The 21,823-nt window shown below is 42.6% G+C and overlaps 11 protein-coding genes across 11 annotated transcripts; 6 read left to right on the forward strand and 5 right to left on the reverse strand.

The window, feature by feature from the left end:
* Positions 1 to 475: 475 nt before the first annotated feature.
* Positions 476 to 3,922, forward strand: NEO1 (aminophospholipid-translocating P4-type ATPase NEO1; the record flags this gene model as incomplete). The annotated part of the gene is made up of 1 exon (XM_056228729.1): positions 476 to 3,922. One exon carries the CDS (start codon positions 476 to 478, stop codon positions 3,920 to 3,922), a length of 3,447 nt encoding a protein of 1,148 aa, XP_056088421.1.
* A 216-nt stretch (positions 3,923 to 4,138) lies between these two features.
* SYG1 (Syg1p) lies at positions 4,139 to 6,847 on the reverse strand (the record flags this gene model as incomplete). The annotated part of the gene is made up of 1 exon (XM_056228730.1): positions 4,139 to 6,847. The coding sequence occupies one exon, from the start codon at positions 6,845 to 6,847 to the stop codon at positions 4,139 to 4,141; it is 2,709 nt and encodes a 902-aa protein (XP_056088422.1).
* A 784-nt stretch (positions 6,848 to 7,631) lies between these two features.
* Positions 7,632 to 9,551, forward strand: MET30 (ubiquitin-binding SDF ubiquitin ligase complex subunit MET30; the record flags this gene model as incomplete). Its single annotated transcript, XM_056228731.1, has 1 exon — positions 7,632 to 9,551. The coding sequence occupies one exon, from the start codon at positions 7,632 to 7,634 to the stop codon at positions 9,549 to 9,551; it is 1,920 nt and encodes a 639-aa protein (XP_056088423.1).
* A 614-nt stretch (positions 9,552 to 10,165) lies between these two features.
* PIG2 (putative protein phosphatase regulator PIG2) lies at positions 10,166 to 11,776 on the forward strand (the record flags this gene model as incomplete). The annotated part of the gene is made up of 1 exon (XM_056228732.1): positions 10,166 to 11,776. One exon carries the CDS (start codon positions 10,166 to 10,168, stop codon positions 11,774 to 11,776), a length of 1,611 nt encoding a protein of 536 aa, XP_056088424.1.
* Positions 11,777 to 11,929: 153 nt separating this feature from the next.
* On the reverse strand, positions 11,930 to 12,844 carry AGE2 (GTPase-activating protein AGE2; the record flags this gene model as incomplete). Its single annotated transcript, XM_056228733.1, has 1 exon — positions 11,930 to 12,844. One exon carries the CDS (start codon positions 12,842 to 12,844, stop codon positions 11,930 to 11,932), a length of 915 nt encoding a protein of 304 aa, XP_056088425.1.
* A 218-nt stretch (positions 12,845 to 13,062) lies between these two features.
* On the reverse strand, positions 13,063 to 13,917 carry CBR1 (cytochrome-b5 reductase; the record flags this gene model as incomplete). Its single annotated transcript, XM_056228734.1, has 1 exon — positions 13,063 to 13,917. The coding sequence occupies one exon, from the start codon at positions 13,915 to 13,917 to the stop codon at positions 13,063 to 13,065; it is 855 nt and encodes a 284-aa protein (XP_056088426.1).
* Positions 13,918 to 14,087: 170 nt separating this feature from the next.
* Positions 14,088 to 15,272, reverse strand: PKP1 (protein kinase PKP1; the record flags this gene model as incomplete). Its single annotated transcript, XM_056228735.1, has 1 exon — positions 14,088 to 15,272. One exon carries the CDS (start codon positions 15,270 to 15,272, stop codon positions 14,088 to 14,090), a length of 1,185 nt encoding a protein of 394 aa, XP_056088427.1.
* A 231-nt stretch (positions 15,273 to 15,503) lies between these two features.
* GVP36 (Gvp36p) lies at positions 15,504 to 16,493 on the forward strand (the record flags this gene model as incomplete). Its single annotated transcript, XM_056228736.1, has 1 exon — positions 15,504 to 16,493. One exon carries the CDS (start codon positions 15,504 to 15,506, stop codon positions 16,491 to 16,493), a length of 990 nt encoding a protein of 329 aa, XP_056088428.1.
* Positions 16,494 to 16,694: 201 nt separating this feature from the next.
* On the forward strand, positions 16,695 to 17,111 carry APQ12 (Apq12p; the record flags this gene model as incomplete). The annotated part of the gene is made up of 1 exon (XM_056228738.1): positions 16,695 to 17,111. The coding sequence occupies one exon, from the start codon at positions 16,695 to 16,697 to the stop codon at positions 17,109 to 17,111; it is 417 nt and encodes a 138-aa protein (XP_056088429.1).
* A 281-nt stretch (positions 17,112 to 17,392) lies between these two features.
* TED1 (Ted1p) lies at positions 17,393 to 18,814 on the forward strand (the record flags this gene model as incomplete). Its single annotated transcript, XM_056228739.1, has 1 exon — positions 17,393 to 18,814. One exon carries the CDS (start codon positions 17,393 to 17,395, stop codon positions 18,812 to 18,814), a length of 1,422 nt encoding a protein of 473 aa, XP_056088430.1.
* Positions 18,815 to 19,097: 283 nt separating this feature from the next.
* NOT3 (CCR4-NOT core subunit NOT3) lies at positions 19,098 to 21,623 on the reverse strand (the record flags this gene model as incomplete). Its single annotated transcript, XM_056228740.1, has 1 exon — positions 19,098 to 21,623. The coding sequence occupies one exon, from the start codon at positions 21,621 to 21,623 to the stop codon at positions 19,098 to 19,100; it is 2,526 nt and encodes an 841-aa protein (XP_056088431.1).
* Between the last annotated feature and the right edge of the window lie 200 nt (positions 21,624 to 21,823).

Raw genomic sequence — 21,823 nt, forward strand, 5'->3', positions numbered from 1 at the left:
TTGATATAGATTTATTTACTCTTCGTTATTAACCTTACTGTGATCAACAAGGGCTGAATGTTCGTATACGTGTCACTAAAAACGATTGCTAAGCTCGTACTTTTTTGAGGCAGTTTGAAAGAGTGAATACTGACATAGTGGCCAAGATCCACCAGCGCCAACCAGAAAACTTAAACGTCTTGAAGAGTTTTCGGACACATTTTTTTGGTAAGGACAGGGATCAGAACTACCTTTTTTATTTTCAATTCAAGGTTTATTTTGTTCCACCTGATTTAGCTATCATTAGAAGCGCGATTTACATATTGAGACCACCTCTGCAACTTTGAAAACCCACCCAGCATTCAAAAAACCAGCCTACTAGTAGTTGCAATATACTATTAAACACTTGAGAAAAAGCAATATTCAGAAAAATTGATTAAAATAACGATTATCTGAGAAAAAAGGAGTATCAGTGCACGGAAAACTTCAGAGACAAATGCCTAACCCTCCTTCATTCAAGTCACATAAGCAGAACATATTCAACTCCAACAACAATCAGCACAGAAACAGTGTAGATTCTTTTGACTTACATCTCGACGATTCATTTGAGGCTGCCTTAGACAATTTACAAATTGATAATAACCCAGAACCGCTTAGTAAGCATAATACTGTTGGAGATAGAGAAAGTTTTGAAATGAGAACGGTAGATGATTTTTCCAATCATTCTACAGATTCACATCGTAAGTCTTCAAATACAGATACCCGTCCTTTGATGTACGACAATCGCCTTTCACAAGATGATAGTTTCAAATTTACTAATATTGCTTCATCACCAACGTCATCTTCAAATAATGTATTTTCGAAAGCCCTCTCATTTTTGAAGATACCTAACACTAAAAATTGGTCCAAGTTCGGATCTCCCATAGAGCTCAGTGATCAGCATATAGAGAGAGAAATACACCCAGATACAACCCCTGTATATGATAGAAATAGATACGCGTCTAACGAACTATCTAATGCGAAGTATAATGCTGTGACTTTTGTGCCAACTTTATTGTATGAACAGTTCAAGTTTTTTTATAACTTATACTTCTTGGTAGTCGCATTATCGCAGGCAGTTCCTGCATTAAGAATAGGGTATTTATCATCATATATTGTACCTTTAGCGTTTGTTCTCACAGTTACAATGATAAAGGAAGCTATAGATGATATTCAAAGGAGAAGACGTGATAGAGAATCGAATAATGAATTGTATCATGTAATAACGAGGAACCGTTCCATTCCAAGTAAAGATTTGAAAGTTGGAGATCTCATAAAAGTTCATAAGGGTGATCGTATTCCTGCTGATTTGGTCCTTTTACAATCAAGTGAGCCATCTGGGGAGTCATTCATAAAGACAGATCAGCTGGATGGTGAAACTGACTGGAAATTACGTGTTGCATGTGCCTTAACTCAAAATCTATCCGAAAACGACCTAATTAACAGAATTAGTATAACTGCGTCAGCTCCTGAGAAGTCCATTCACAAGTTTCTGGGTAAAGTTACTTACAAGGACTCCACTTCAAATGCTTTATCTGTCGATAATACCTTGTGGGCAAACACTGTTCTGGCTTCCAGTGGATTCTGTATTGCTTGCGTTGTTTACACGGGTAGAGACACTAGGCAAGCTATGAATACAACTTCGCCTAAGGTAAAGACTGGTTTACTGGAACTGGAAATCAACAGTATTTCTAAAGTTCTTTGTGCATGTGTTTTTGCTCTTTCTATCCTTTTGGTAGCATTTGCCGGTTTTCACAATGATGACTGGTATATCGATATTATGAGATACCTAATCTTGTTCTCGACCATCATCCCCGTGTCACTAAGAGTTAATTTAGACTTAGCCAAATCTGTTTATGCGCATCAGATCGAACACGATAAGACTATTCCTGAAACGATTGTCAGAACGAGCACAATTCCAGAGGATTTAGGTCGTATTGAGTATCTTTTGAGTGATAAAACGGGAACACTTACTCAGAATGATATGCAGCTGAAAAAAATTCATCTTGGTACCGTATCATACACGTCAGAAACATTAGATATTGTGTCCGACTATGTTCAGTCTTTGGTAGACTCTAAAACAGATTCTTTGAATAATTCTAAAGCTCCCCTATCAACAACAAGGAAAGATATGTCCTCACGTGTACGTGATATGTTGATCACTTTAGCAATCTGTCATAACGTTACGCCCACATTTGAAGATGATGAACTCACTTATCAAGCAGCATCACCAGATGAAATAGCTATTGTTAAGTTCACCGAATCCGTTGGCTTGTCCCTTTTCAAAAGAGATCGTCATTCAATCTCTTTATTACATGAACATTCTGGGAAAACCTTAAACTACGAAATTTTGCAAGTCTTCCCTTTCAATTCGGATTCCAAGCGTATGGGTATCATTGTCAGAGATGAACAACTGGACGAATACTGGTTTATGCAAAAAGGTGCTGATACAGTTATGGCAAAAATTGTGGAAAGCAATGATTGGTTAGAGGAAGAAACAGGTAATATGGCTCGTGAAGGTTTACGTACCTTGGTCATTGGACGCAGAAAATTAAACAAGAAAATTTATGAACAATTTCAAAAAGAATACAAGGATGCCTCCTTGTCAATGCTGAATCGTGATCAACAAATGAGTCAAGTAATTGCCAAGTATTTAGAACATGATCTTGAATTATTAGGTTTAACCGGTGTGGAAGATAAGTTACAGAAGGACGTGAAATCCTCCATCGAATTACTGAGAAACGCTGGCATCAAGATTTGGATGTTGACAGGTGACAAAGTGGAGACAGCCCGCTGTGTTTCCATAAGCGCTAAATTAATTTCTCGTGGCCAGTATGTTCATACCATAACCAAAGTGGCCAGGCCAGAGGGTGCTTTTAATCAACTGGAATATCTAAAAATCAATAGAAATGCTTGCCTTTTAATAGATGGTGAGTCCTTGGGGATGTTTTTGAAACATTACGAACAAGAGTTCTTTGACGTTGTAGTGCATCTGCCAACCGTTATTGCCTGCCGTTGTACACCCCAACAGAAGGCTGATGTTGCTTTGGTAATTCGTAGAATGACGGGTAAAAGGGTGTGTTGTATTGGTGATGGTGGTAATGATGTTAGCATGATTCAATGTGCGGATGTTGGTGTTGGTATCGTGGGTAAGGAAGGTAGACAGGCCTCACTAGCTGCCGACTTTTCTATCACACAATTTTGTCATCTTACCGAGTTGCTGCTGTGGCACGGTAGAAACTCTTATAAAAGATCCGCCAAATTGGCTCAATTTGTTATGCATAGAGGTTTAATCATTGCCATTTGTCAAGCAGTATATTCCATTTGCTCATTGTTTGAACCTATTGCACTATATCAAGGTTGGTTAATGGTAGGTTATGCTACTTGTTATACAATGGCTCCAGTCTTTTCATTAACACTTGATCACGATATTGAAGAGTCATTAACAAAAATATATCCAGAACTGTACAAAGAGTTGACAGAAGGTAAAAGTTTATCATATAAAACATTTTTTGTGTGGGTTCTACTATCATTGTTCCAAGGTTCCGTAATTCAGTTATTTTCGCAAACTTTTACGAGTTTATTAGAGGATGATTTCACTAAAATGGTTGCTATCAGTTTTACTGCTTTAGTTGTAAATGAGTTGGTCATGGTTGCTTTAGAGATTTACACATGGAATAAAACCATGTTTGTCACTGAAGTTGCTACGTTACTGTTTTACATTATATCTGTTCCATTTCTCGGCGATTATTTCGATTTACGTTCTATGACTACCGTAAAATACTATGCTGGACTTTTAGTCATCTTGCTCATTTCAATCTTTCCCGTTTGGACGGCAAAGGCAATTTATAGAAGATTACATCCTCCAAGTTATGCAAAAGTGCAAGAATTCGCTACCCCATGACTCAATCGGTGTAAATTCAATGGATCATCTTTAGAAAAATCTATCATATTTCAAATATAAATTCTTATTTCTACAAAAGAAGATATAGATTATGCATAATATTATTTTGTTACATTTTTTTCTCTAAACTTTTCATTTTCTTTTATTTGAACTTTCTCAAATAGGCATAGGCTAGCAAATCGATAAAAAAAAGAACAATATTGTATTCGAATCACATCACATAACACTGTCTACTTCACTTTCACTGTCTGTTTCGGGCGATCTGTCATCCACAGTATTAACTGTTGGCCTTTGGAAATCAGTAGCATGGGCCCAAGGAATGGACCTTGAGATATTTTCAAATACAGAGGACCTTCTTCTGAAAGTCCCACGGTAGGCGGGCATGGGTTCGGCAAAACTATGGGGATTGTTGTCATGCGAAGGCGTGACAGGAATATCATTCATTGATGAGAAAGTTTTTGAGCCTAAATCGTTACTGTCCATGGAATCATCACCGACTTGAGCAATTGGGTAAGGTAAGGGAGCGTCACCGGTGACTCTGAAAAGATGAACGTTAGCAACATGTTCATTTTCGACTCTGAAGATGATCCAAACGAATCTTCGTAACACTTCCAAAGAAGCCAAAATAAATGACGTCACGGCGCTTTGTTGAATTGTTTGGGGGGCGATGGCGTAAACAATCCATTCAAATCTAATGAGGATGTCCCAAATCATGGCAAAATAGTAGACCAATTTCCTGCTGAATGAATAGCTACCGTTTTCCCAATTTTTCTTACCAGCCAAGTATAAATCATCTCTTAGCAACCAGTTGTAAGATGTAGTGTTGTGCACAACGGACCAATCCATGACTAGATCCCAGGCGGCAGTAAGAATCGAATTCAACGTGGCACACACAATAAAGGGAGTTCTTCTTTGTTCCGAACGATCAGACAATCTGTAAGCACAAAGTGTGGCGTTATAGGCAATACCCAAAGTATATTTAGCAGCGTTCAAAAGATGCGGGAACCAATCACCGGAGTCGGCAAATCTTCGCAAACATTGCATAAATCTCCAATAACTGGGCAGGCAAGACAATGCGCCCATAGCTCTGGAATGCGAAGAACCACATAAGTCGTTACGAGTATGCGAATAAACGCAGAAAAACATGGCGATATCGGCAATAGAATAGGTTAACGAGCATATAATGTCCCCCAAGAAGAAATCACCAAACTCGACGGGGAAAAAACCAGACATCATCAGTCTAATAAAAGTGACGACTAACCATTTCCTAGTGTGTACCACTTTATCCCAATATGGGATGAGGCCAGAGGGACACAGGAACAAAATAGTCACAATACCAATGTATAGGAACCCTAGGGGTGTGAGCTTTTCCAAAGCGAAACTCAACATGGAACAGACCGCACAGGGCACTATGAAAAAGGTTAAGAAATACAATTTGAGGGGGATTTTACTCGTGGCAAAATCATTGTTGAAAAATTGGGTACCGTTCTTGGATTGAATTTCACCCAGCATAATAAATCTATAATTAATCCCTGTCCTATGCCAGATGAAACAATTGACGAGGAAAAGGAACGCAATCAGCAAAACCATGTACCAACCACCCCACAATGGGAACAAAATCTTGTGTGTAAATGAGGTCTCTTCAGAGCTAATGGCCAAGTACAAAGTGTAAGTGATCAAAGTCATCGACACACCCATGCCCAGACCAACAACAAGCATCTGCACAATAGATCTGTTATTTCTATGGACCATCTGTTCAGAGATGGCGTACTGAATGGTCAGTTTCTTCAACTTGTGGGTGTTGTGCTTCCTGTCCTTGGGAGAGTTGGTCAACGCGGAGGTGAACCATTCGGTGATCTGCGTCTCCAACCAAGTGATGGGCTCTTTGTCTCTTTGAGCAGAGGAGAGCTCGGAGGTGGTTGCCGGTTGCGAGCTGGTTATTTGTTGCATCTTTTGCGCAACCAATTGCACGTTGGCGTCCGCGTGTCTGAAAAGGATGTAATGGGTCCTCGCGTACGACATGAACGTGGGCAGTTCTCTTGTATGACACGCCTTGTCGAACTTCTTGACCATTTTACGGAACCCGGTGACATTAATGTCCCGGAACGACTTGACCAGTTGCAAGTACAAGTAGTACTCGATTATGGCGTTGCTTAGCAGGTTTTTCGCCTGCGTGGTGGTCATGGTCTCCAAGAACGATGCGCCAAAGGCAAACGTCTCGCGGCCCCTGGAAGACGCATCCTGCTGCAAGTCGTGCAGCAACGAAAACCCTCGCTTGGGCCACGAGGGCAACAGCCTGTTGTCCTTTAGCACTTTTTTACAGTACGCCAGCAGCGACAACCGCGGCTTATCGGCCTCTTTGGCGCAGGGCATCGACCCGTACATAACAGACCGGTTCTCACTGTCGATGCTGTTGACCCTGGAGTCCGACCGCCCACTGTGGCCCGCCGCATACAGACCCGTCGACATGTCGACGGTCGAACTAGACCGGTTCAAAGTGCCCCGCTCGTAGTTCTTCTGCAGCACGTAGTAGTGCAGTTGCGACTCCAGAACCTCAAACTTCTTGTCGCACTCCTTCAGCAGCCAGAGATAGAACTCGTTACATTTGCTCAACTGGAACGAGATCAGCCAGTCCTCGATGAAATCAGCAACAAACTCCCTCTGCAGAGAGGAATAGTCCTTCTTGAAAGCGGGGCCGGAGCGATAGTCTCTATCGCTCCGGCTGTTAGCGCCGGTTCTCTGTTGGAACCCGCTCTGGTATACCGGCATAGAGGGCACCCAGCTCCGGAAGGAGCTGGATCGCTCCTCTTCTGCGGCCAGCTGGTCCTTGTAGCGGCTAAGCTTCTTCTTGCCGACCTTATAATCGATATACTTGTCCCTCCATTCCGGGATGGCAGACTCGGTTAGATGGTCAGCAAACTTCATCTGGTACGCTGCTGTGGTGAAACCCTTCCATTGCTGCCAACTAAACTAAAAAAAAAAAGAAATTTCAACACCAAACAAAGCAAAACAAAACAGAAAAACAAAAGATAAAACCCTCTCTTGTACGTCTTCACTTCCAAACCGTTGCCAAACGTGCGATGATGCTCATAGAACTTGCGTCAAATAAAACCGCAACCCGTGCTACGTGACCAACCGCACCTAAAACCGACGCTGGAAATGCCTCACACCCACACCGATGGGTCTGCGACTCAGTGACTACCGACACATTGGCAGCCGCAACGGCTGCCCCTGGCAGCAGCATGTGGATGGTGATGATGTTTCAAAACAATGGCTGCAGCGATGCGAACCAGATCCAGCGAAGATAACGGCAGGACGTGTGGCATGGCATGGCATGGACATGGCACAGCATGCCATCGCACTGGACGGGAAGGGAGCCATAGCTGCGTGTCCCCAGAAAAGATGGCCGGTCGTGACTGCGTGCTATATATACACAATACACATGTCGTGCGTGTATATGTGAGTTCTGGATAGTGTGGGAGTTTTGTTGCAGAGGATATGCCGTGGCACGTGATTCAGAAGCCACAGTTTGCGCGGAACATTTTTATTCTTTTTTCAGCAGTGTGGGAAAAAGCAACTTGGCAGTTGGTATCGTGGGTAAGAAGACTGGAGTTGGAGCAAGCGTAGAAGATAGAGGCTTGAGGAGCGGTATAGGGGGTGTGTGTGTGTGTGTGTGTGCGTTTGCTGGTGATTTATAAAGGAGAAGGGCATGAGGAGACAAACGCAACGGATGATGAGTGTCGAGGACGAGGATAAAGACCACCCTGACGGTAATAACAACTATAACGCTGGTGAAATGACAGATACGGCGATGATGCCACCTTTGAAGAGACTGCTTGTCGCGAACAGCAGCGAAGACTTGCCACACGGATCGTCGGGCAAGAAGAAGATGGCGATGGCGACGAGGTCGCCATCGCCATCGCCAGGCTTGCCCACGAACGACGGCGGCACTAGGGTGCAGCCGTTGCCAGAATACAACTTCACCAAGTTCTGCTATCGGCACAACCCGGATATACAGTTTTCCCCCACTCACACGGCATGCTACAAGCAGGATTTGAAGCGAACGCAGGAGATCAACGCCAACATCGCGAAGCTGCCCTTGCACGAGCAATCGGACATCCATCACATTATCTCGAAATACAGTAATTCCAACGACAAGATACGAAAGCTGATCCTGGATGGGATCCTGGCGACGAGCTGCTTCCCGCAGCTGTCGTACATCTCGTCGCACGTCACGCACATGATCAAGATCGACTTCATCAGCATCATGCCCCAGGAGCTGTCGTTGAAGATCCTGAGCTACTTGGACTGCCAGTCGCTTTGCAACGCCACGAGGGTGTGCCGCAAGTGGCAGAAACTTGCCGACGACGACAGGGTATGGTACCACATGTGCGAGCAGCATATTGATAGAAAATGCCCCAACTGTGGCTGGGGGCTGCCCCTCCTGCACATGAAGCGCGCCCGGATACAGCAAAGCGACCCTGGCTCGACCTCCAATGCAGGCGCCCAGGCGCAAGGTACGCGACCTTGGAAGGTCATCTACAGAGAGCGGTTCAAGGTCGAGTCCAACTGGAGAAAGGGCCACTGCAGGATCCAGGAGTTCAAGGGCCATATGGACGGCGTGCTGACGCTCCAGTTCAACTACAGGCTGCTGTTCACGGGCTCGTACGACTCCACCATAGGCATATGGGACCTGTTCACGGGCAAACTAATAAGAAGACTCAGCGGCCACACAGACGGTGTCAAGACCCTGTACTTCGACGACAGGAAGCTGATTACGGGCTCGCTCGATAAGACTATCCGCGTTTGGAACTACATAACGGGCGAATGCATCTCCACGTACCGGGGCCATTCGGATAGCGTGCTGAGCGTGGACTCGTACCAGAAGGTCATCGTCTCGGGCAGTGCAGACAAGACGGTCAAAGTGTGGCACGTGGAGTCAAGGACATGCTACACTCTGCGGGGCCACACAGAGTGGGTCAACTGCGTCAAGCTGCATCCCAAGAGTTTTTCGTGTTTCAGTTGCAGCGACGACACCACAATACGAATGTGGGACATTCGGACCAATTCGTGCCTAAAGGTGTTCAGAGGCCATGTGGGGCAAGTGCAGAAGATCATACCGTTGACCATAAAGGATGCGGAGAATCTGGCCACGGACAACACCTCCGACGGCGGGGGTTCCTTGCAGGACGGCTCGGCAATGATCGATGAACCGGAAGCAGTGGCGGGCGACCAGGAGGCCGCCGCCCTGGACGAATCCATACCTTACCCAACGCACCTGCTCTCTTGCGGGCTGGACAACACCATCAAACTATGGGACGTCAAAACGGGGAAATGCATAAGAACACAGTTTGGACACGTGGAGGGTGTTTGGGACATCGCCGCGGACAACTTCCGCATAATCAGTGGGTCTCACGACGGGAGCATCAAGGTCTGGGACTTGCAAAGCGGCAAGTGTATGCACACGTTCCAAGGACGCAGACTACAGAGAGACACTCAACCCACCCAAACGCAGTCCCTGGGCGACAAAGTCGCTCCCATCGCATGTGTTTGTATTGGCGATTCGGAGTGCTTCAGCGGTGATGAGTTCGGATGTGTGAAGATGTACAAGTTCGATCTCAGCGACTAGGACACCTGGCATTCCACCCCTCCCCCTTCCTCGGAGTAGTACCTTCCGTGTATACAACAAAAATACATAATAGCATTCCATATAAATCTTATTTCAGTAATACAAATGTAACAACTCGTGAAAAACGGAAAGAAAATTTTGGAAACGCTGGCGTTCCATTCTCCTTTCTATCGTCGATTTTTTTTTCTCCTTTCCTTTTCGTCCTTGATAGAACTCTCGAACATCACTGCTACTGCCCCCACACGGAGCCTTTCCCACGCCAAGGGGATGTCAGGGGGCCTGCGATAAAGCTTATTACAACGATGGCAGTGATGAAGAAGGCGTAGGCATCACATGTCGTACAAGATCCAGAATCTGCAGATATTGTAATCTCAACAGTGCAATTGTATTTAAAGGGCGAAAGTACCTTATTATATAAACGCGCGCACTGTCATTGTATATATAAATGCGATTACATAATGAAAATGCCTCTCTGTTCCCTAATCTCTTGAACTACAAAAACATACACAGAACAAAACCCCCCACCCCCCCCAACTGCTGAGGTACCAGCTTTGGTCATAGATTCATAATAAAAAATTAAAAAAGATTATTGCTAGTTTTATTGCTCTCTCCGTATGGCTACCACCACGCAGCCACAAAATATACTGATGGATGAATCTTTGAATCTTCCGATTACTAGCAGTAACGGCGATAACTACGGAAACATAAATGCGAATATAAGAACTTCTACGGGCATGGGCATGCACATGCGCCCTGCAAGATTGAATTCTCTCGAGTTTTTGCACATGCCCAGAAGACTGTCTAACGTCAAGCTGCACAGACTACCTCAGGACGAGTTGCAAAGAAATACAAACCTGAATAAGAGTATGTATTTCAACGGGAAGCAGGTTCATGCTCATCATCCGTTCATAAACCGTAGCATGGACCCCAGTGCTCATCATCAAAACGTAGATAGAGAGGAAGAAGACGAGATTTCCCCCCTGTCGCATGATAATTTCCAGTACGAGTCTGAAGAGAACGCTAATCCTTCACCCCCCGTCTATAAGAAGTCCGGTGAACTGGTGAAGAGTTCACTAAAAAGAAGGTCCAAGTCTCTACCCATCACGCCCAAATCTATATTCAATAAAGCCGGCACTAGGGGCAAGCATGTCAATCTGGACCATGTGGATACAAGGCTGCTGCAAAGGAGTAAAAGTGTTCACTTCGATCGTGTTTTACCAATAAAGCTTTTCAACGAAAACGAAAAACCCATAGATGTTAGCAAACAGATGATACAACAAGATGTCTTGAATTTCCAGCACAAGCCTTTGACAAGATTTGGAGGTCCTATTGGCAGCACTAACAGTGTTCCTATAGAAGATTTGTTGTCTGAAGACAACCGAAATGAATATGAAGACACATGGCTGCGGAATCCCAAGGGTGCATTCTATTTTGGTACGAATGCTAATAATCACAAGAGTAAAAAGAAGAAGTTTAAATTAACCGACGATGACGCTGATGTCGACAGTGATAATGAAGGTGATGAAACTATAAACCGTTTAGTAAGGAAACAGGACAAAGATGAAGCCTATCTCACATACGGGCTAAAAAATCTGCTAATAAACGAGGATAGCGAATGTTCAGGATCAAGGAAAAACTCCACCAAACCAGAGGCAAACTTATTTTATGGGAACTCTAAAAGGGCTGTTGGTCTTTATAATAAGAACTTCCCAATCTTAAGCGATAAAAACCGAAAGAGTCTGAAATTGAACATCTTTTTAAATTTGTCTCGTGGCAGGCCCGTTTTTCTGCAAGAGATAGCCCTGTTAACAGGTTTTCACAACATGACCATAATTGGGAAGGTCTTTGTGAAAAACATATACTTTGATAAAAAGATTATCATAAAATACACATGGGATGCCTGGAAAACATTCCATGAATCAGAATGCGTTTATTTTTCTAATGCTAATAACATCTTACCGGGAAGCGATATGGATATTTTCAAATTTTCCATCGATGATATACACAATCCAAATGACAAAGATAGCAATATATCACAATTGCAGTTTTGTATTCAATATCAGACTTGGAGCGTTGATCGTTCCAGGAAGGAATATTGGGACAATAACAATTCGCTAAACTACGAGGTTGACGTGGTGACTCATGAAACGAGGCTCGGGCCTACGACAGATGCTAATGATAACTACGAAATGAAGCATAGTCTTTTCAGAAATCCATTTCATTGAAAAAAATAAAAATCAATAATAATATTTTACATGTATGAAAAAACACAAGAAAAAAATACGTATTTCTATTTTTATTTGGAAGTCTTTTTTTTATATAAAATAATATAGTGGGATGGTGTTCTTTTATTCTGTTTCTTCGTTCCTTTTATTTTTTCAAGTCCAGACGTTCTTGAATAATTCGTTATCATCCAATGAAATTTTGGAACTGGAATTTGAGTTCGCGTTGTTATTATTATTACTATTATTATCATTACTTGTACCAAGATCTCCAGCATTCACGAATGGCGACGGGGTATTACAGAGCTGAGATGTCCTAGTATTGAAGAAAGAGTTCTGGCTTTGAGTCTGTGCCGAAGGTTTGGAGTATAAGGATAAAATGGATTTCTTCAAATCGTTTCTTTGCCCGATTTCGTTAGCCCTGTTACCGGTCTTATTACTGGCGGCACCTATGCTTGTTGTAGTACTGGCAGCGCTTGTATTAGAGGTAGTCTTGGAAAGAGATGAAACCTGTAGGTTCAATAAGCTCGTATTACTTTTTGAAGTGTTAAGTGTAAGGGAAGGCGATTCTTGCATCTTTTGCAATGAATTTGAACTCAAGTCTATGCTTACATTCGAAACAGGTGAAGAATGATTCGCGGAGGGTTTATGCAGAACTGATGCTCCGGAATCCACTAATCCCTCGATGCAGGATAGATCGCCAATCCACTTCTTGTACTCATATTTGTTCTTGATGAAGTTTTGTAGACTGCTTGTGTCAGTGAGCTTTCTTTCCTTTAAATCATCATCCAAAGTAGCTTCATAGTACGAGTTAGCCCTCAAATTGTTCTTAAACTGTATCAATTTCATCAAGTGCTCCTCCTTCCATGTATCCAGATCAACAGACTTCACTTTGGAAATGTGTGTTCCCAATGATCTATGTATACCAGCACATTTGATACAGATGAAAACACCGAGTGACCAAGAAGCCCAGCGTGGATGTAGTTGCGCCTTACAGTCGGCACAGTGGGAGTTTCCTGGATCGCGTAAAAGTGCACTCAGTGCCTTCTTGACAGGGACTGATGTGGACATCACTTTTAACTTGCCCCACTTTCTATGCTCTTCCGTGTAATGTAGGCTTGTATAACCTCACTTTCTTAATATTAATACCGATCTTATACGTATTATGGAGTGGAAAGATCGTCCAGCACGAAGGTTGGAAACGATGCGTTTAGGTTACCAAATTAAATAGCGTATACGTCTATATATTCTGATATCAGCCATATTCCATTCTGCTACGGCCACGAACTTCAAAACACAAACACCTGGTCCTCCATCTTAGAAAGCGGTTTGGAACGTCTGAAACCCAAGTCCACGGTGCTTCTCCTAACGGAAGCAACCATGGCAGGAGGTCCACAGATCAATATTTGAACATTGTCCACGGTAGCAGCGGGCAAGTGTTCCTCGATGACGTCCTTGGTAATGAATCCCACACCACCGGCCCAGTCTTGACGGTCTGGAGAATCCAGGTAGTAAACGATTTTGAATTGTGATGGCTTCATGGCCACCAACGCTTCCAATTCCTTCTTCAACAAAATGTCCTCCTCATGGACATTACCAAAGACCATGGATACCTTGGTGACGTCGTGAGGGTCCATGGCAATGGCTTTCATGATCTGGTACATGGGTGTGATTCCAGTACCGCCCGCAATCATTCCTAGATGAGAACGGCAGTTTCTTTCGTAACGGTACTTCCCACGAGGACCCTTGATCTGGATCGAGTCACCTATCCGCAACTCGCCAATCATCTTAGAAACGTTCCCGGTGGGGTACGACTTGACAAGTAATTCGAAGCTTCCTTTGGTGTCCTCATCCAGCGAAGTGGGTGTGTACGATCTGGTAATATCTTTACCATTGATATTGGCCTTGATCACGATATGTTGACCGATGGGTAAACCAAGAACATCGTCAGCGTGGGGTAGACCAAACTTGTACAACGAAGTATTGTGCGTCAAGATGGTCTTTTCAACCAGCGGAAATGATTGAAACTCGTCTCTCTTCGGATCTAGTACAGCCTTGGTCTTTGGGCCGGCAAAGAATTTCCAAAAAAAGAAAATGACCAAGATCAGGATGGTCAGCGGAATCTTTTGAGCATCAATAGCCATCTTTGATCGTTTAATTGGTTGTGCTGCTTTGCGAAGAAACTAGTTTGACCGTATACTTTCAACACTTTTTTTTTCTCTTCCAGTTTTTCGCCTTATATAAGAATATGTGTAGATACTATAAAGGAATGGAACGTTTGATAGCACAGCCTATGCACATGCCTGTGTGCATGCTAACGCTTAAGAATGAGCATGGCCTTGGAGGGCCCTTTGAGCTTAATGTAGACGTCTGTCCCCCAGCCAAGAAGGCTCTGGACGTCGATCTTGCCCCCGAAAAACTCTAAATATGTCTTGCACATGGGCAGACCGAACCCCATACCGGAAACATTGTTGATTTGCTCACCGGGCAGATCTATAGACTCGCCATCGACTGGTTGTTGAGAACGTGTCGAGTAGGAATAGTCGAACATGTGCGCCTCCACCTCAGGCGTAATCCCGCCGCCGTGGTCCCTAATCCTTATGTACAGCTCATCGTCATCAGGCTTTAAGAGGTTGATTTCTATGGGCACGTGCTCCTGGCCGTGCGCAATCTGCGCTTCAAAGGCGTTCTTGAATACTTCTGTCATGATATACTCCAAGATGGGCGGGATGCACGTGAATGTGATGTCCTGTGATGATGGATGAACAAGGACTGGGATCCTCTGTGTGTTGAACTTCACGAAACAGATGTCATTGACATAGTCTGACACTTGCTTGAACAATTGTGCTATAGGTAGGTCCCGCTGCAGGATCCCGATCATCTTTTGGTTGGAGCCATCGTTATTTTGCGCCATCAGCGACAGATAGTGCGTCACCAGCAGTTTCATGGTGATTCTCTCTTTCAAATGGAAGTTCAGAAACTGTGAAATCTTAAACTTCGGATAGCATGACCGAATCTCCTGTAGGCCTTTCGCCAACACTACAATGGCATCTTCGTGGTCGTCCAGCAGTTCCGTAAACCTGGCCTGTATCTTGGGTGGGTTGTGCAACTCATACGGATACGCAATCGACAATAATGTCTGTAGACTTTTCAGGTACAAAGAGTTAGTCTTCTCGATATGTGGGTTGATCACCGCATTGTACGGTAGTCTTTGGATGGCATTCAGCCGTTTGCACGTCAATGAAAGCAGTAGGTTAATCGTCTTGATCGTCAGCATGTACTCCTCCTTCTTGGTCAGTGGCGGCCTGTACTGCAGGAAGTACTCGTAGGTTAATGGCGCAATTGGTTTGCTGGCGTAGTCCTGTATCAGCAGCTCGATGTTGGACCTGATCTTGTAATGCTGTTCAAACGACAATTGGGATAGCAGCTCGTGCGAGGGTCGCTGACGGTGTACCCAGCGCACCCCTCCGCACCTCCATACACGCATAATCTTCCACATACTATCGTGAAGGTCACTAGATATCCTGTCCTCCAGTTCTGGTTTCCTTTAACTATTCCATTTAGTTCAGTATCGTTCATTCCCAATTGGTAAACATTTTCCCTTATTACCGTGAGAAGCGAGCGTTGGATTGATCGGAATGTCAAATACAACAAAACTGCAACCTCTTCACCTAATCTCTACTGAAGTAGGCGGAAGAACAGTGAAGTAAGCAACAAACTACAGTCGTCGATGTCGTTTAATGCCTTTGCCAGCTCTTTGAGCAAGAAACTACAGGAAATCTCCACGAGTGTTTCCGAAAGAACCCAGGAACTGCCCAACTTTGCGCAATCCACGCAAAGAATGGTCCAGGAGCGTTTGGGCCAGGTGACAGACATCTCTCAATTGCCAAGAGAGTACACGGAGTTAGAGGACAAGGTCGACACCATCAAGTTGATTTACAACCACTTCTTGGGCGTGACCGCTATCTACGAAAACGGATCGTACGATTACCCTAAATACATCAACGAATCCGTCAACGAGTTTTCCAGAAGTGTTGCCTCCAAGCTGACTGAATTGACTCATGCCACGTCTGCGTCCGAGGCACAAAACATTTTGGTTGCTCCTGGCCCCATCAAGGAGCCCAAGACGCTAAACTATGCCCTTAGTAAAGTGTCTTTGAACTCCAGCGAGTGCTTGAACAAGATGTTCCCTGCTGAGGAACAACCCTTGGCTTCTGCTCTCTTGCAATTCAGTGACGTGCAGGCCAAAATTGCTCAAACCAGAATTCAACAAGACACTTTGATTCAAACTAAGTTCAATAAGAAGTTGAGAGAAAGGCTGTCTTTTGAAATCGGTAAAGCCGATAAGTGCCGTAAGGACGTTCACTCCATGAGGTTGAGATATGATGTAGCAAGAACCAACCTGGCCAACAACAAGAAACCGGAAAAGGAAGCCTCTTTGAGAGTCCAAATGGAGACTCTGGAAGACAAGTTTGCCCAGGTCACGGAAGACGCTACGGTGTGCTTGCAAGAAGTTATTTCTCACGCAAACTTCAGCGAAGATTTGAAGGAATTGGCCAGGGCTCAAGCTGAGTATTTCGAAACTTCTGCGGGCTTGATGAAAGAGTTCTTGTCCAACTCGTTTGCCCAAGAACCTGAATCAAAGCCTCAAGCAGAAGAAGAAGAAGAAGAAGAAAAGCCACATGTCGCTATCTCTATGAACGACGAAGACGATGTTTAACAACTTCCCAATTTTCGTTTATATATGTTCACTTAATACAATATCATATTCTCTATCATAGTATAATATAAACCCTTTTATGGCTGGTCTTTGTAGTAAATATTTTTTTGCAAAATCAAAAATGGTCATTAAGTAAAAAGAAAATTAAAGAAAAAATTCCTTAGTTGCTGTCTCCTCCAAAGGTAAAGCAAGATATATAAAATGGACGCCACTCAACCGCAATACGAACTATCCGTAGTCACGCAAATTTTGAAATTCGCCGTTGACATTCTTCAATGGTTGATTCCCGCTATCACCAAGTTTAGCCAGTCCCACCCTTTGGTCTTTCAACTATCGTTTATTTTTCTCACTTTCTATGTTTTTTACAAGTTATTGATGAATCTGATCACTTTGGTCAAGAGATTCCTGTATTTGGCGCTGATTATCTCATGCATCGGAATTTACATGCGTGGTTCGCAACAATTTTTGACTGTGGACTTACTGAATTTCTATAATTTCGTCATGTCGAACAGGTACTACGCGTTCAAGATCTACACCCTATTTATTAATGCCTTGGAAAAGGAAATTAACGCTGTTTGTCACCTGATTCAGATGAAAGTACAACAGTTGCTCAAGTGAAGTGATAATAATTTATGTACTTTATTTTTATAGTATCCTATAACTTTATTTCTAAATATTCATATAGATGAAAACTACTATTTTTGCTGAACCTACCTCACTGCTCACTCTTAAAGCATCAGGTTATTTCTGGAGAGGCTCGACTTTTTGAAATTATTTTGTTACAATTGTCACTTGAGTTCTGAAATTTTAAGAAAAATTGCAAACAAAGTCATTACGAGCGATTTATCCGATCATAATCTAAGAATCGAGAAGAACAGCATTATACCAACAACTTCAAGATGTTGAGGTGCACGGTTAAGAATTTTGCATACTTTGCCACTTTCCTTACCATTGTGACTAATATCTACATTTATACCTACTCATCTTTCCATCCAGAGCAGTGTTCATGGGAATGCTCCAACCAAAACGTCGCATCACGAGAAGATTTGACTCTTTTGGGGAAGGTAAAGGGATATTTCGGTGATGTTCAAAAGGGATGGCATGGCAACCACGCCTCTGCTAATGATAATGACGATATTCACATCCTGGCCTTTGGTGATCCTCAAATAAAGGGCATTTGGCCCAAGACTCCATATGTGTCTCGATTGGACACTTATGGTAACGACTATTATCTCGGCCACATCTACGATATGATGCAAAAAAGATTGAAGCCTCAAGTGGTGGCTGTCATGGGCGACCTTTTCTCTAGTCAATGGATTGGTGACTCGGAATTCCATAATAGAACGAGAAGATATATAAGCCGAATCTTCAAAAGAGACCCTGCTTCAATTGAAAGGATTAAACAAGAGAACCTTGATGGTGAAGGTCAATATAAGGCAAATTGGTCTAAATGGGGGGACCGCTTCAATGAGATTCTAAGCAATATCAACGAGAACGAAATCGCAAATCAAGAATTATCTTTTGAATTTGGTTATGAAGATGTTTATTCATGGAATCCAGAGTTGGAAGATTTCTTGATCGTTAACATCACCGGTAATCACGACGTAGGTTACTCTGGTGACGCTACCTATCAGCATATGACAAGGTTCCACGATCTTTTCGGTAAGGACAATTATTGGATCGAATACGAAACCAACACCACTCATCCTTGGAGAATAGTAGTGCTGAATGATCTTCTATTAGAAGGTCCTGCTTTGCAACCAGAATTTGTTGAGGCCACTTGGATGTTTTTGAACCAACTAAACGAGCGTAAATTTAATGGTAGTACTATTTTATTGACGCACGTCCCATTTTATAAGCGTGAGGGTCTGTGCTATGATGGGCCAGATACCAGGTTTTATCCAGATGGTCATACTCCAGAAACATACAAAGCTGGGCTCTTAAGATCTCAAAATCATTTGAGTGAATCCGTTTCGAATCAGGTCCTGAATTTGATCTTCGAAAATGGAAAGCCAGGCATCATATTGACTGGTCATGATCACGAGGGCTGCGAAACAGTTTACAATAAGAAATCCGCATCTGCTTGGGAAGCAACCAAAGATATTGAAAGTGACATTTTCGTCAAGGAAATCACAGTCAAGTCTATGATGGGTGAATTTAATGGGAACACCGGTTTGGTTACAGGGCACTTCAATACAGATTCAATGACTTGGGAGTGGACCTTCAGCTTATGCCCATTTGCCATTCAACATGTTTGGTGGTTTGCTAAAGTATCTCTCCTCGTCACTATATTCACTTGGTCCTCGCTACTATTTGTCTAAACAGAAACTAGAAAAGGAAAAATGCGTATATAGATATACAAATATGTATATGCATGCGTAAATACAGTTCTTCAAATGGCTTAGTTTTCAATAATTATTTACGCCGTTTTCTTTTTTATCCAATATATTGAATATTTACCAATATACCTTGGATTAGATTTTTTTATTTGTGTAATTTAAACTAACTATAAATAAAATTAAAATCGACTTATACCACCATAAGCACTGATTGTTGCTATATTTTTATTAATTTTTTTTTGTGTTGTATTTTCTTATGTGATTATCATACATTGATTTTGCCTTGTCTCAGTTGTTTCAGAAGTTGCTTACCATGAGAAATTTGTTGTCTTTGTTGTTCTAAATTTACATTACTTTGATCGTTAACATCATTATTGTCAGCATTATTGTCAACGTTCATGCCACGGGGTTCAGAAACTGCATCAACGGATGATTGCAAAAATGAATAATCCAACCTGAAGTTAATTTTATCGATTACCGTCCAGTCATCCAATTTGAAAATTTTATAATCACCAACCTCACAAATTTCATTCAGAAACTTGATTTCACCTTGCCTCAAGAACCACATTGTACCATCTTTTGAAACTTTCCAATCTCTCTCATTCAATATCTTAAATGCAATTTCTCTTTCCAAAGGAGTGATAGCAAAATAGTAGTTATAGAATAATGAAAACATCTCTAAAGTTCTAAAATTTTTAATGATTTTGGCATAGACGGATGATGAATCTTCATTTCGCCTTTCAGAATCTATTATAACATCACGCAATGAACAGCGCATCACATCCCACTGCTGGGTGGATCTAAAGGCATCCAGGGGAGATGGTGGATTAACGCCTTGCGGTACTTCCACAAGCCTCGAAATTTCGCACATATCACGAGACCTTTTGTATGTTATTTTGGATTCAATTTGACTATTATAGAGTTCAGAGCTCATTATGAATTCTTGTACACCGCTTGGTAGCAGTAAGGTTTCAAAATCACTTACAAATTCTTTTTTAATTTCACTTGTTCTGGCCTCTCTTTGTTCAGAACTCAAAATTTTTGGCGTACTTGGTTGTTCTTCATCCTCTGTTTCTGTTTCTGAATCCCTATCCGATTCGAAGTCGTCGTCAAATACTCCAAATGTCGGTACTTGGAGTTGATCACCTTCTGTTGATAGTTCTTCCTCTTTTTGTTCCATAACTTGTTTACTCGCATTTTCGATTACCGGTGCTTCTGGGGCGGTGACTTCACGCTCTGATTTTAAGTTTGCAGCCAAAGAAATCAAAGGATGATGAGAGGAATTCATATTTCTATAAAAGGCTTGATTGTTTTGATGCACAGCTGCTGCACCTGCTGCCAAGACAGCTGCTGCGGTTGCTGCTGATGAACATAACGCGCCACTATTGTCAGGCTGCAGAGACAACGAGGAAGTTGATATTTTGGGTGTGTTCGAGGCACTACCAATTCTGCTGTTTGCACTCGACGATGTTGTGGTGGGTGCAGCAGTTGTCGGAGTCTTCGTCGAGGTATTGGAAATGGTGGACGATGCAGAGGTGACCTTTCTATCTTTTTCTATTGCCTGTGATGCAGCAACCGCCCATTTTAATTCACCAGTAGGCTTCGCTGGGAGAGTGGCAGGTTTCAAAGTAGTGGCGCCAGTAATACCATTCGGTGTTTGATGAATATGAGTATGTACACTTGTTGGAGTTTCGGGTGTAGCTGAACTTGGCGATTTTTGCAGTGACGGAAGTAGGTTGTCGGTACTAGGCTTGGGGCTCTTTATAGAAGATGCTTTGGTAGGCCCTTCAGGTTTTACCATATTATGAATAGGAGAGGCTGAAGGACTCCTTTCTGTTTCCTTAGAAATATCTGCAAAGGGTGTGACAGGCGATGGCGTGTTCGAAGGACCAGGTGCACTTATGTTGGAGCCTGTTGCGTTTTTTGCCAACAGTTTAGCGGCTTTTTTAGCTTCCCTCTCCAATTTTCGTTGTTCCTTTCTGGAAAGTTTTGATATATCCTGCAGGGATTCATTAGCATCGGATGTGTCATTATCCTCTGCATTTTGTGAGGCAAAATATTGGGCCACTTCATGAGCAATTGCTTCATTGCTTTGCAAATTCAAACCATCGTAAATAGTCTCGTCCTCTACAAAATCCGCATCCTGATTCGACTCCACAAAATAGTTTATATCATCCTGCACATTTTTAACATCCTGGGGGTCCAATTCTTCATTGGCTAGCAATCTTAATCCCAGTTCCATTTGTTGCTGGTGCCACCTATACCTCCCTTGAAAATGCTTGAATTGTTCCTTTTTCTCATCATTTGATGTAGACGACGTCTTCTTCTTTTTATTCAAAAGTAATAGCTTGTCAATTTCTACCTGTAGGGAATCATATTGCCTTTCTAATTCATCAATCATCTGGGATAGGTACTCAGACATATCTCTTCTCTCCCTTTCTTGCGGATCTAAAGTCTCTGACTTTTTCAGGCTAATGTTAGAATATGCTTTCTCTTTGGACGCCTTTTCCACGGCCTTATACTTCTCCATCGCTATCTCTACGGATCTTCTATAATCCAGAAGAGAATCTTTATCCTTAATATCGGGTGAGCTTTGCCACGATTTAATCTGTTCCCTCAGCCTTTGTAGTTTCTTGACCTCTCTTTTCAAATCGGACTCTAACTTGTCCTTTTGAGAAGGATTGTTCGTACATGATTCATGCCTTTCATAATAGCTATTGAAGATTTCTAAACCCTCATTGATCTTTTTAAAGACCCTATCGACCTCCTGTTGTAATTTTCTATGAGCCATTTCGATCGGTTCAACATACAACCACGTCTTCAAAAATCAAAATCCGACAATAAATAAATAAATATGCTGATGATATTTCTTTTCAATTCTTGCCTTGACACAATGAGACTTCTTGTTAAAGTCAAACAAAAAAGAGATGAAGAAAAAAAGTTTCAAATACCAAAAAAAAATGCAGTGAACTAAAGGTAAAGGGAAAATTA

The sequence above is a fragment of the Saccharomyces kudriavzevii genome, assembly GCF_947243775.1.
Source record: "Saccharomyces kudriavzevii IFO 1802 strain IFO1802 genome assembly, chromosome: 9".
Lineage (NCBI taxonomy): Eukaryota > Fungi > Ascomycota > Saccharomycetes > Saccharomycetales > Saccharomycetaceae > Saccharomyces > Saccharomyces kudriavzevii.